The 14698-nt window shown below is 41.9% G+C and overlaps 1 protein-coding gene across 2 annotated transcripts in view; it reads right to left on the bottom strand.

Moving 5' to 3' along the window:
* The window catches only part of KDELC2 (KDEL motif containing 2), a 34592-nt gene extending 22039 nt beyond the window's left edge, over positions 1 to 12553 (bottom strand). Inside the window, exons 1-2 of one of the 2 annotated variants that reach the window (XM_027563824.1) lie at positions 12320 to 12553; positions 11910 to 11963 (exon numbers count right to left, since the gene is read on the bottom strand). In XM_027563824.1, coding sequence (XP_027419625.1) covers positions 11910 to 11963; positions 12320 to 12521 — 256 coding nt within the window. In that variant the 5' untranslated portion in view covers positions 12522 to 12553. The remainder of the gene's footprint in view (positions 1 to 11909; positions 11964 to 12319) is intronic. The other variant, XM_027563825.1, reaches the window with a different exon arrangement.
* Between the last annotated feature and the right edge of the window lie 2145 nt (positions 12554 to 14698).

Here is a 14698-nt window from a genome sequence, read left to right as displayed (position 1 = left end):
TCCACTCTCACATCCAAACATGACTACTGGAAAAACCATGGCTTTGACCACACAGAAGTCTGTTGCAAAGTAATGTCTCTGCTTTTTAATATGCTGTCTAGGTTGGTTATAGCTTTTCTTCCAAGGCGCAAGCAACTTTTAATTTCATGGCTGCAGTCACCATCTGCAGTAATTTTGGAGCCCAAGAAAATAAAGTCTGTCACTGTTTCCGTTGTTTCCCCATCTATTTGCCATGCAGTGATGGAACCAGATGCCATGATCTTTGTTTTTTGTATGTTGAGTTTTAAGTCAGCTTTTTCACTTTTCTCTTTCACTTTCATCAAGAGGCTCTTTAGTTCCTCTTTGCTTTATGCCGTAAGGGTGGTGTCATCTGTATATAAAGGTTACTGATATTTCTCCTGGCAATCTTGATTCTAGCTTGTGCTTCATCCAGCCTGGCATTTCACATAAAGTACTCTGCATATAAGTTAAATAAGCAGGGTGACAATATACAGCTTTGCCGTACTCCTTTCCCAATTTGGAATTAGTCCATTGTTTCATGTTCAGTTCTAACTGTTGCTTCTTGACCTGCATACAGATTTCTCAGGAGGTAAGTAAGGTGGTCTGGTATTCCCATCTCTTGAAGAATTTTTCACAATTTGTTGTGATCCACACAAAAGATTTAGCATAGTCAATGAAGAAGTAGTAGATGTTTTTCTGTATTCTCCTGCTTTTCCTATGATCCAACGGATGTTGGCAATTTGATCTCTGGTTCCTCAACCTTTTTCTAAATCCAGCTTGAATATCTGGAAGTTCTCAGTTCATGTACTGTTAAAGCCTGGCTTGGAGAATTTTGAGCATTTCTTTGCTAGCATGTAAAATGAGTGTAATAGTGCATAGTTTGAGTATTCTTTGGCATTGCCTTTCTTTGGGATTGGAATGAAAACTGACCTTTTCCAGTTCAGTGGCCACTGCTGAGTTTTCCAAATTTGTTGACATATTGATTGCAGCACTTTCACAGCATCATCTTTCAGGATTTGAAATAGCTCAACTGGAATTCCATCACTTTCACTAGCTTTGTTCATAGTGATGCTTCCTAGGGCCCACTTGACTTCACACTCCAGGACAACTGGCTCTAGGTGAGTGGTCACACCATCGTGATTACCTGGGTCATTAAATATTTTTTGTATGGTTCTTCTGTGTATTCTTGCCACCTCTCCTTAATATCTTCTTCTTCTCAGTCCATGCCATTTATGTCCTTTGTTGTGCACATCTTTGCATGAAATGTTCCCTTGGAATCTCCAATTTTCTTGAAGAGATCTCTAGTCTTTCCCATTCTATTGTTTTCCCTCCATTTCTTTGCATTGGTCAGTTAAGAAGGCTTTCTTACCTCTTCTTGTTATTCTTTGGAATTACATTCAGATGGGTATATCTTTCTTTTTCTTCTCTGCCTTCTCTTCTTTTCTCAGCTATTTGTAAGGCCTCCTCAGACAACCATTTTGCCCTTTTACATTTCCTTTTCTTGGGGATGATTTTGATCACTGCTTCCTTTACAATGTTACTAACTTATCCATAGTTCTTCAGGCATTCTGTCATCAGATCTAATCCCTTGAATTTATTTGTCACTTCTACTGTGTAATTATAAGGGATATGATTTAGGTTCTACCTGAATGGTCACATGGTTTTCCCTACTTTCTTTAATTTAAGTCTGAATTTCTCCTTTGGTTAGGTTTAAAAGCCCATTTCAGTTCAGTTGCTCAGTCGTGTCTGATTGTGACCCCATGGACTTCAGCATGCCAGGCTTCCCTCTCCTTCACCATCTCCTGGAGCTTGCTCAAACTCACGTTCACTGAGTCGGTGATACCATCCTACCATCTCATTCTCTGTCATCCCTTTCTCCTCCTGCCTTCAGTCTTTCTCAGCATCAGGGTCTTTTCCAATGAGTCAGTTCTTCGCATCAGGTGGCCAAAGTATTGGAGTTTCAGCTTCAGCATCAGTCCTTCCAATGAATAATCAGGACTGATTTCCTTTAGGATTTACTAGTTTGATCTCCTTGCAGTCTAAGGAACTCTCAAGAGTCTTCTCTAACACCACAGTTCAAAAGCATCCATAAACTTTTAGGATGGCATAGCTCTAAGGAAATTCCACTTTCTCCTTATAAAGTATGAACAAGCCTTCTTTGTAATCCATTTTAATACCTAATAGCCCTCAATTCTGAAGAAATTTTCCTTCCATTTCCTTAAGTAGAGAGAGATTATAGTTATTTATTAGATTTGCACAAATACAACACACTCACCTACATACAAACTCACACACCTTGTAAATACTAGATGTACCCCTCTAAGCTTCTTTCCTAGAATTGAAATGAAACAGTTACATTAGGTTACTCTATCATTCCTTTCAACTGACAATACCTACTTAGTAAACTTTCCCTTCTCTTTTTGCAGTGTATTTTTTAGGCTTTGAAACAATACTGTTGCAGGAATAAACATTGGGACTTCTTTCTTTAGAGAGGATAGTGCACATACCTGCACTCAGTGCAGATCTGATCCTCAAGCACTTTGACAATAAGGAGCAGTGAATATCCTAATCACAGTTTATTACCATATCAAAGCAAAACGTTTAAAGAAAAGTGGTGAATCTTCTGAAATACACAGTCTTGGTAAACAGCAAATTGTGATCAAAGAAATCTTTCATATCTATCTATATTTAATAATATTCAAATATCAAACATATTTAACATATATTTTTGAAATTACTGAAGAAAAAATTTTATTTTTCCTATTCTTAGTTTCTGAATCTAGTGAGTGATGTTTCTACATTTTTTGATCTTCAAAGGTTTTATTTTTTTTCTTGTGGGTCAGAAAAAATGTTTCTTCCTCTCTTCAGTTTAGTAATAGTAATGTAGTGTCTGATATATTGCTAGTAAATAATTAAGTACCAAACACATACATTTTAGGAGTTTTGAAAAAGTGTGATAAAATCATGAAAGATATCTGCCTAAATAAATGAAATGAGATAACTGTAAGGGATGTTGTAAAAAAAAAAAGGTAATAATGTGAAATTATTATAAACGTTGGTATATTACCTGAAATGCTTAATGAAACATATAAATCATTGCTTTGTGTTATTTCCCACTTAGTTTCAGAAAGGCAAAGTGGTGTGGCAGACTGAAAATCAGGAAGGCAGTGCCTGGGGACTAAAAAGCCATTTCCATCATTCTCTCCAGATTGGAAACAGGACAGAAAAGCTTCTTATCACCTATCAAATGGTTCTATCTTCCATAAGTTTATGATTTTAAATAAAACACAGATAGTACAAGCATATTAATAACTATGTGACACTTTGAAAGAAGCTTCGCTTACAGAAGAAATCTCCAGAACACTTCATTAATGTAAAATTGATCAGGACTAAATTAGAAATAAGCAATCCTACCCTCATAAAATATTGAAAAGCAGAGACATTACTTTGCCAACAAAGGTCCGCCTAGTCAAGGCTATGGTTTTTTCAGTGGTCATGTATGGATATGAGAGTTGGACTGTGAAGAAAGCTGAGTGCCGAAGAATTGATGCTTTTGAACTGTGGTGTTGGAGAAGACTCTTGAGAGTCCCTTGGGCTGCGAGGAGATCCAACCAGTCCATTCTGAAGGGGATCAGCCCTGGGATTTCTTTGGAAGGAATGATGCTAAAGCTGAAACTCCAGTACTTTGGCCACCTCATTCGAAGAGTTGACTCATTGGAAAAGACTCTGATGCTGGAAGGGATTGGGGGCAGGAGGAGAAGGGGACAACATAGGATGAGATGGCTGGATGGCATCACTGACTCGATGGATGTGAGTCTGGGTGAACTCCAGGAGTTGGCGACGGACAGGGAGGCCTGGAGTGCTGCGATTCATGGGGTTGCAAAGAGTCGGACGTGACTGAGCGACTGAACTGAACTGAACCCTCATAAAAGAGAAAACAATGCTATGCTATGCTATGCTATGCTAAGTCTATTCAGTCGTGTCCGACTCTGTGCGACCCCATAGACAGCAGCCCACCAGGCTCCCCTGTCCTTGGGATTTTCCAGGCAAGAACACTAGAGCGGGTTGCCATTTCCTTCTCCAATGCATGAAAGTGAAAGTGAAAGTGAAGTTGCTCAGTTGTGTCGGACTCTCAGCGACCCCATGGACTACAGCCTACCAGGCTCCTCTGTCCATGGGATTTTCCAAGCAAGAGTACTGGAGTGGGGTGCCATTGCCTTCTCCAAAAAGAGAAAACAAGAAGAGTGTCATTTCAAATGGCTTCAAATAGAAGGAATGTGAATTTTAATTTGCCCTGGAGGCTAATATAATGGAACAGAAATGAAGTCAGCTTGAGCTTTTTTGTTCTATAAATTCACACTTCTTTATGAAAGATAGCAAATTGAATAAGAATGCAGTGACTAAAGGAGACAAAAGAGGTTGGCAGTATCAAAACTTTATATCATTAGACTTGGAAATTTTGAAAACTTTTGATTGGGAAAGAAAGCATTTTTTAAAAAATTCACTTACTTAGGGGGACTGTGCCTGTCCCTGAGCTTGAGATTTTCATATCTCTCATTTATTTCCTCCAAGAACTTGTGAGAAAGGTATTTGTCATCCTATATTACAGATCAGGAAGCCAAAGGCTATCATGAAGAAGTTCAGTAACTTCACCAAGATCTCATATATATGAGTAGCATAACCAAAATTTGCACACAGCTTGACTATTTCTTCCTTCAAAGTCCATATTGAATCCAATTTGTCACACTGTGTAAAGTTGATATATAGATTCCCCTTCATGGATCACAGCACTGTCATGGTGAAGAGGCTTGTTTAACTCAGTGAAGCTATGAAGCTATGCCATGCAGGGCCACCTAAGACAGATGGGTCACAGTGAAGAATCTGATAAAACGTGGTCCACTGGAGAGGGAAATGGCAACCCACTCCAGTATTCTTGCCTGGAGAACACTATAGACAGTATGAAAAGGCTAAAAGATATAACACCAGAAGATGAGCCTCCCAGGTAAGAAGCTGTCCAACATGGGTAAGAAGCTTCCCAGTACTAGCGAAGAGCAGATGGCAATTACTAGTAGCTCTAGTAAGAATGAAATAGCTGGGTCAAAGCAGAAACAACACTCAGTTGTGGATGCGTCTAGTGGTGAAAGTAAAGTCTGATGCTATAAAGAATATTGCATACGAACCTGGAATGTTAGATTCATGAATCAAGGTAAATTGGACATGGTCAAACAGGAGACAGCAAGAGTGAACATGGACATCTTAGGAATTGGTGAACTAAAATGGACAGGAATGAAAGTGAAAGAAAATGATGAGGGGCTTCCCTAGGGGGTGGCTGCAATGGGGAAGACTGGGGTTCAGTCTCTGGGTCAGGAAGATTGCCTGGAAAAAGGAATGGCTACCCACTCACTCCAGTATTCTTTCCTAGAGAATTCCATGGACACAGGACCCTGGCAGGCTACAGAATGGGAGAATTTAATTCAGATGACCATGATATCTACTACTTTGGGTGAGAATCCTTTAGAAAAAATGGAGTAGCCCTCATAGTCAACAAAAAAGTCCAAAAGGCAGTACTTGGTACCTGGATGCAATCTCAAAAATGGCAGAATAATCTCAGTTCAGTTCCAAGGCAAAGCATTCAATATCACAGTAACCCAAGTCTATGTCCCAACCACTGACACGGAAGAAGCTGAAGCTGACCAGTTATGAAGACCTACAAAACCTTCTAGAATTAACATCAAAAAAGATATCGTTTTCATCTTAGGGGATTGGAATGCATAAGTAGGAAGTCAAGACTTACCTGGAGTAACGGGCAAGTTCGGCCTTGGAGTACAAAATGAAGCAGGGCAAAGGCTAACAGAATTTTGTCAAGAGAACACACTGGTCATAGCAAATGCTCTTTTCCAACAACTCAAGAGATGACTCCACATATGAACATAACCCAGATGGTCAATAACAAAATCAGATTGTTTATATTCTTTGCAGCCAAAGATGGAGACACTCTATACAGTCAGCAAAAACAAAACCTGTTGCAAGATCTGTGGCTCAGATCAGCAAAATTCAGGCTCAAATTGAAGAAAATAGGGAAAACCACTAGACCATTCAAGTATGACCTAAATCAAATCCCTTTTGATTATATGGTGGATGACAAATAGAGTCAAGTGTTTAGATCCGGTAGACAGAATGCCTGAAGAACTAAGGATGGTGGTTCCTAACATTGTATAGTAGGCACTGACTAAAACCATCCCAAAGAAAAAGAAATGCAAACAGGCGAAGTGGTTGTCTGAGGAGGCTTTACAAAGAGCTGAGGAAAGAAGAGAAAAGAAGGGCAAGGGAGAAAGGGGAAGATATACCCAACTGAATACAGAGTTCCAGAGAATAGCAAAGAGAGATAAGAAGGCGTTCTTATATGAACAATGCAAAGAAATAGGGGAAAACAATAAAATGGGAAAGACTAGAGTTCTCTTCAAGAAAATTGGTGATATCAAGGGAACAATTCATGCAAGGACGGGCACGAGAAAGGACATAAACAGCAAGTAGACCTAACAGAAGTAGAAGAGATTAAGAAGAGGTAGCAAAAATACACAGAAGAACTATACAAGAAAGGTCTTAATAACCCAAATAACCAATGGTGTGGTCACTCCCCTAGAGCCGGACATTCTGGAGTGTGAAGTCAAGTGGGCCTTAGAAAGCATTGCTACAAACAAAGTTAGTGGAGGTGACAGAATTCCAGCTGAACTATTTAAAATATTAAAAGATGATGCTGTTAAAGTGCTGCACTCAATATACCAGCAAATTTGGAAAGCTCAGCAGTGGCCACAGGACTGGAAAAGGTCATCTTTCATTCCAATTCCACAGAAGGGCAATGCCAAAGAATATTCAAACTAATGTACAATTGTGCTCTTTTCACATGCTAACAAGGTTATGCTCAAAATCCTTCAAGCTAGGCTTTAGCAATATGTGAAGCAAGAAATTCCAGAGGTACAAGCTGGATTTCCAAAGGGTAGAGGAACCAGAGATCAAATTGCCAACATCCATTTTACCATAGAGAAAGCAAGGGAATTCCAGAAAAACACCTACTTCCACTTCATTGACTAATTTAAAGCCTTTGACTATATGGATCACAACAAACTGTGGAGAATTCTTCAAGAGATGGGAATGCCAGACCACCTTACCTGTCTCCTGAGAAATCTGTATGTGGGTCAAGAAGCAACAGTCAGAACCAGAACAATAGACTGATTCAATAGACTGGTTCAACATTGGGAAAGAAGTACGTCATGGCTGTATACTGTCATCCTGCTTATTTAACTTATAAGCAGTTAAATATGACCATATTTAATAGTTAATACTATGACCAGTGTGTTCTCTTGACAAAATTCTGTTAGCCTTTGCCCTGCTTCATTTTGTACTCCAAAGCCGAACTTGTCTGTTACTCCAGGTAAGTCTTGACTTCCTGCTTATGCATTCCAATCCCCTAAGATGAAAAGGATATCTTTTTTGATGTTAATTCAAGAAGGTTTTGCAGAGTACATCATGCAAAATGTCATGCTGGATGAATCACAAGCTGGAATCAAGATTGCCTGGAGAAGTATCAATAACCTCAGATATGCAGATGATACCACTGTAATGGCAGAAAGTGAAAAGGAACTAAAGAGCTTCTCGATGAAGGTAAAAGAGGAGAGTGAAAGAGCTGGCTTGAAACTCAACATTTAAAAAACTAAGATCATAGATCAGGTCCCATCACTTCATGGCAAATATAAGGGGCAAAAGCAGAAACAGGGACAGATTTTACTTTCCTGGGCTCCAAAATCACTGGGGACAGTGACTACAGCCATAAAATTTAAAGATGCTTGCTCCTTCAAAGAAAAGCTATGACAAACCTAGACAGCATATTAAAAAGCAGAGACGTCACTTTGCCAACAAAGGTCCGTATAGTCAAAACTATGGTTTTTCCAGTAGTCATGTATGCGTGTGAGAGCTGGACCATAAAGAATGCTGAGCATCAAAGAATTGATGCTTTTGAATTGTTCTGGAGAAGATTCTCGAGAGTCCCTTGGACTGCAAGGAGATTAAACCAGTCAATCCTACAGGAAATCAACCCTGAATATTTAATGGAAGGACTGATGCTGACGCTGAAGCTCCAATACTTTGTTTTTGTTTCGATGTTCCAATACTTTGGCCACCCAATGTGAGAAGCCAGCTCATTGGAAAAGACCTTGATACTGGGAAATATTGAAGGCAAAAGAAGGGGACAACAGAGGATGAGATGGTTAGATAGCATCACTGACTCAATGGATATGAATTTGAGCATATTCTGGCAGATAGTGGAGGACAGAGGAGCCTGGCGTGCTGCAGTTCATGGTGTCACAAAGAGTTGGACATGACTTAGTGACTAAGAACAACAAGGTTCTCAAAATTCATAGTTGGAAAAATAACCTCTGTCATTCCTGTTACAATGGAGTCTTCATCTCCCTTTTTGTTTAGGAATTTTATTAATGCTCTCTACGCAACAAAAGGGCTGACTCCACCTGGCCGAGGGAACAGTCCTGAAGGCCAACTTGGTACAACTTGAGGCTAAATGGAAATCCTCCCAAATGTATGAGTGCCTGCTAATTGGGAATATTCTACAGGAACCTATTGAAAACAGTGATCTTATTAACAATACCAGTGATTTGATAAAAAAGAAAGACCATGAATGAGGTATTGAAAGCGTTGGGAATCTGGACATGACTTTGACATTTATCTATTGTGGAACCACAGGAAAAATATTTATTTTCACTAAGCTTGTTTCTTACAGGAATTGTGAAGAGAATAATACCAGTCCTTCCTATCCTAGTGACTCAGACAGTAAAGAATTTGTCTGCAATGAAGGAGACCTGGGTTCAAACCCTCGGCCGGGAAGATCCCCTGGAGAAGGGAATGGCTACCCACTCCATAATGTTGCCATGGACAGAGGAGCCTGGTGGGCTACAGTTCAGGGAGTCGCAAAGAGTTGGACACGACTGAGTGACTAACACTCTTACTAACTCACAAGATGATTAAGGAGAGCATATGAAACAAAGCACAACTCAAAACACTGAAGTGCTACATAACTAGGAGGTAAGATAATTTTACGGAGGTATTACTGATGAAGGCAGAGGACGACTGAGTAGAAAAGAGTCCTGGTATCTTCTATCTAGACATACTCCAAACACCCTCTCTCCATCTCTTCTTTCTTTTCTTCTACAATAATTACTGAGCAACTCTGCCAGGCACTGTGTTAGATGCTGGGAATATAACAATGTCAACAGGTTTTGCCTACATTCATAACAGAAGGAAGTACTCAATTTAAGTCAGAGGTTACTGAAAATAAAGATATAGATTGGTTTCTTCCTCATCCCAAATCACGGACCCCCAAATTTCTGTCTGTGAACTCCTGTTTGAAATCCCCGTTTTAGACCATTCAAGTTCACGTTTGCTATCTAGGTTCCTGGAGACATGCGGCATAATAATAGTACTCAGATAAGTGTAACACTGTTAAATGAGAGTGCTAATAAGGGAATCTTGCTAAGTCATGTAAGATTACAGTTTGAGAAAATTTTCCGTATTTTTCATTTAGTTCTTGGAGAAAGAAATTTTTCAGGACTTGAAAGTGAATGATGTTAGCAGAAAATGTAAAGACTGGTTGGGTGAGATTTCAGAAATATAGGGCAGGTTTTTAAACGGAAGCCAGGAATCATATCCTGAAAGGAGAACCTAAAGGAATAAAAGTGAGGTTGTTTGAAAACACTTGGTGAAAGTCTTTAGTTTGTTTCCTTATGACTTTTCTCTTGATTATTAAAACATTATGTTCATTTGGGGGTAAAAAAGAAGAGTGAAAAAAAATGTGTTACTCTCTTGCTGTGACCACCAATAATCCTGATGTATGAGGTACAGGTTCATTTATTTATTATGACTTGGAATAAAACTATATAATTTGTTTCCTGTTGCATCCTTAAACTTGTATGCTGCTGCTGCTAAATCGATTCAGTCGTGTCCGACTCTATGCGACCTCACAGATGGCAGCCCACCAGGCTGCCCCGTCCCTGGGATTCTCCAGGCAAGAACACTGGAGCGGGTTGCCATTTCCTTCTCCAATGCATGAAAGTGAAAGTGAAAGTGAAGTCGCTCAGTTGTGTCCGACTCTTAGCGACCCCATGGACTACAGCCTACCAGGCTCCTCCGCCCATGGGATTTTCCAGGCAAGAGTACTGGAGTGGGGTTTCATTGCCTTCTCTGTAAACTTGTATAAGCATTACTAAATAATATTTTAAAACATCAAAAATTTTACTGTGATTTGAAACACACAAAACTGACCATCTTAACCATTTTTAAGTGTACATTTCAGTAGTGTTAAGTGTATTCACATTTTTTGTGCACAAACTAGACCTTTTTCATTTTGGAAAACTTGAAACTCTGTACCATTCAACAACTTCTCATCTCCCTCTTCCATCAGCCCCTGGCAACGACCATTTTCCTTTCTCTTTCTTTGAATTTGACTACTTTAGATACCTTATAGTGGAATGAAAGTGCTACTTTAAATAGCTGTTAAATATTCCATCACATGAATGTACCATGCTTTGTTTAACAACTATCTTATAGCTGCTCTTTAAAATATTGTAATAAATAATCATAATGGGGCAAGAATATCCTTGCTCATAAGTCTTTGACTACATGCTGATCATTTTCACAGAAGTCTGATTATCAGATAAAAAGGCATGGACATTTTTCATAAATGACTTTTTTTTTTCATTTTTACATATTCATTTCATTTCATTTTCATTACATTTCATTTTTACATTTTCTAACTGTTGAGACATATATTTTGCACATTAGGTTTGTAAATGTTTAAGATTCTTCATGGAAAATTACTTTCTAGAAAGATTTGACCAATTTGCTCCCACCAGCAGAGGATGAAGGTCATTGTCTAAGAGTATTCATTAACAGCTTCTGAGTATTAGCAGTTAAAAAAAAATGCCATTATTTTTATATTAAAAATGGAATAAAAATATAATTTTATTTGAATTTATGCACGTGTGTTAGCTAAGTCCAACACTTTGTGATCCTATGGACTGTAGCCTTCCAGGCTCCTCTGTCCATGGGATTCTCTGGGCAAGAATACTGGAGTGGGTTCCCATCTCTACTCCAGGCGATTTCCCCACCCAGAGATGGAACCCACTGTCTCTAAAGTCTCGTGCATTGCCAGGTGGGTTCTTTACGAGTAGTGCCATCTGGGAAGCCTATTTGAATTTATAGTTCTTTCATTAAAAGTAAGATTAACAGTATTTTATTTTGGATCATATAACTTCCCTTTTTCATGCATCAATTAATTTTTTCCTTAGTTTTCCATCTTTTTTCTAAAGCCCCCCGCCCCCATTTATAACATTACAAAATTAATTTTAGAAAACAAAGAAAACTATAAAGAAGAAAATACACTCCGTGATGAAAGACTAAATCGGGGTTTAACGATCTTCTTATGATCCTTAGGGCCATGGAGACTTCTTAAAAAAAAACAACAACAAAGTACTCAGTTTTCCACTGGTGGTGGAAGGGGCACTGGGGATTCTGACTGTCTCTTTGTTGACAAAACCGGGTGCCAGTTGACAGGAGATAAATCAGCAAATCCTGACTGGCAACAACTCGAACTAGCAGGACAAGCTGTTAAGAAGTTGCAAACTTAAGACACTAAGGAGAACCTGGGAGCACGACTGGGCAGAAGGGATTCAGGACAGGACCAGAGGGAAAACCTAGTAAGTTCCGAGTTTCACTAACTCCTGCGACCCGCTTTCAAGAACTCGAAACTCTAAGAAAACAAAAATCTAGCCTGCAAAACTGCCTCCCAAATTGCCTGCTACTCTGACATCTCCTTTTTGTAGGATCAGGCCTAAACAACGCACCCCGATCCGATTCTCGGGCTGGATGACTCAACGCGTGAAGGCACTCCCTGCAAGCTGTAACAGATCAAACATCTCGTCAGGCGTAGAAAGACCACCTCCAACTTGTGACTCACACTGCTTTCATTAACACCCCGGGCGCCCTCCTTACGGATTAGCAGTCCCCGCACGTTAACTGCGGAAGGGCGCTCGGAGTTCATTTATTCATTCAGTAGACTTGCGTTGCAACTCCCTCCCGCCTTTGGGTCTGGGAGGGGAGGAGAAGAGGAGGTGACCAGAGCCGAGGGAAGGACGCCGCGCGGGCGGCGGGCGGCGGGAGGGTTCCCGGGGAGGGGCGCGCGGTCGAGGACGGGACTCGCGGAGGGGACGCGAGGAGCGGCCGCAGGGCGGGGAGGCCCGCGGTCGAACGCTACCTGGGGGCGAGCGGGTGAGGTTTTGGCCCTCCGGGCTGACAGCCTGCAGGTAGAAATAGCGGACCGGCAGAACGACGCCCGCCTGCAGCCCGGGGCCCCACACCAGGCTCCGCTGCGCGCTGAGCGGCGCCTCTGGGGCCCCCGAGGCCACTAGCAGGGCGAGCTGCAGCGCCAGCAGCCGGGCCCGCGGCAGACGGCGCATGGCGGCGCCCAGCTCGGCAGCGGCTGCGGGGCGGTGCCGGGCGCACGGCTGGCCGGAGCGGGACCCACCCCGGGGCGGGCTTCGCTCCACCGCCCGCGGTCCGCCCCCGGTTCCCACCCGGCCGGAAGGCGAGGGCTAGCCCGCCGCAGAGGGGCCCGGCGCGGCTGCGCGGCCGCAATGAACTCGGCTCTCCCGCTCCAGGCCCAGCAACCGGCGGCGCGGGTCTGAGGACCAGGGCGGAGGGGGCGCTGCTGAGACCAGCGTGCTTGAGGCTGTGCCCCGCCGCCGCTTCTGCTGCTGGAGTTTGGCAACTCTTTAGAGGAAACTGTCATTTTTAAAGGACGCACAGGGTGATTGCTGTAGAGAAAAGGCTCAGTGACGAAGAGCTTATGCGAAAGCCTTCAAACAACGAATTTCACTGGGTTTAAAAGACGCAGAGCAAAATGTCATTCCCCTGATTCCCGTACAAGGCCAACTCTCCCAGCCCTTCCGTTCACAACAGCACCCATCAACTATATTACCTGTCTTGTTTTCTGCTCAGCAGTCTCCCTCACTGGACTGTAACTCCCTCCAGTCTCCCAAATCCCCTAAACCCTATACTTCCCTTCTTTCAACAAGTGTTTGTTCATCCTTCACTGAGTTGGGGCCAAGCCTCAAGCGAGGAACCAAGAGTTGCGCTCAGTAGTAGGAATCAGATTTGAGGCTGGTGGGTGAGCATCACCTGAGTCAGAAACTGCTGTCCCCTGTAACCCATGGGGGTTGACTGGTCTTGAATGCTCCTCGCTCCTCAGATGCTGGAAGTTGGATATGGGGAAAGACTGGCAAGGACTCTGGTAGAGGGAAGTCAATGTCTATCTCTTCCCACCATTTTGATCTTGGATGGGCAACAGTAAGTTTCAGTGTCCCGAAGAGAGATCTTAGTTCCCTGCACAGGAAATGAACCAGGGTAACCTAGATGAAAACCAGGAATCCTAGCTACTAGACCACCAGATAGAAATAAACTTAAGTGCTCATGCTCATAGAGGTAGAAAGGACAGAGGACCCATCCCCCCACCTCCCAGCACCTTCTGGACTTCCTGTTAGGTGAGAATGATAAACCTCCTATTTAATTTAGTGAAGTCACTCAGTCGTGAGGGATTCTTTGCGACTCCATGGACTGTAACCTGCCAGGCTCCTCCGTCCATGGGATTTTCCAGGCAAGAATACTGGAATGGGTTGCCATTTCCTTCTCCAGGGGCGTCTTCCCAACACAGGGATCGAACCCTGTTCTCCCTCACTGCAGGCAGACTCTTTACTATCTGAGATACCAGGGAAGCCCAGGAGCTAGAAGCTAAAAGCAAAGTGGCTCTTACTCTAATCTGAAAGTTTCAAGGAGGTAAAAACTAAAAAAGGTACAAAGTTTATTATTAAAGACACAGCACAACAAGTGGGAGAGCACAAAGAGAAGCAGTTTATTTAAGTCAGAAACTAGGCAGAAATATACACTCGAAGAGAAAAGCTATGAAAAAAAAGAAAAGCTATGGACAACCTCTCTAATGAGTAAACAGGTAAAGTAAATCACACATATAGGACAGTCCTGGGTCTTTGTGGTTTAGTCGCTAAGTCTGACTTTTTGCAACCCCATGGGCTGCAGCGCATCAGGCTTCCCTGTCTTCACTATCTCCTGGAGTTTGCTCAAACTCATGTCCATTGAGTCAATGATGCCATCCAACCATCTCATCCTCTGTCAACCTGTTCTCCTCCTGAGCTCAATCTTTCCTTTCATCAGGGTCTTTTCCAATGAGTTGGTTCTTCGCATCAGATGGCCAAAGTATTGTAGCTTCAGCTTCAGCATCAGTCCTTCAGGGTTGATTTCCTTTAGGATTGACTGGTTTGATCTCCTTGCAGTCCAAAGGACTCTCAAGTTTCTTCTCCAGCACCACAATTTGAAAGCATCAATTCTTTGGCACTCAGCCTTCTTTATGGTCCAATTCTCACATCTGTACATGACTACTGGAAAAATCATAGCTTTGACTATGGACTTTTTTTGAAGTGATATCTCTGCTTTTTAATATGCTGCCTGGGTTGGTCATAGCTTTTCTTCCAAGGAGCAAGAATCTTGTAATTTCACGGCTCCAGTCATAATCCCCAGTGATTTTGTAGTCCAAGAAAATAAAGTCTGTCACTGTTTCTATTTT

The sequence above is a fragment of the Bos indicus x Bos taurus genome, chromosome 15 (genome assembly GCF_003369695.1).
Source record: "Bos indicus x Bos taurus breed Angus x Brahman F1 hybrid chromosome 15, Bos_hybrid_MaternalHap_v2.0, whole genome shotgun sequence".
In the NCBI taxonomy this organism is placed as follows: Eukaryota; Metazoa; Chordata; class Mammalia; order Artiodactyla; family Bovidae; genus Bos; species Bos indicus x Bos taurus.
This window is presented reverse-complemented; position numbering and strand designations above follow the sequence as displayed.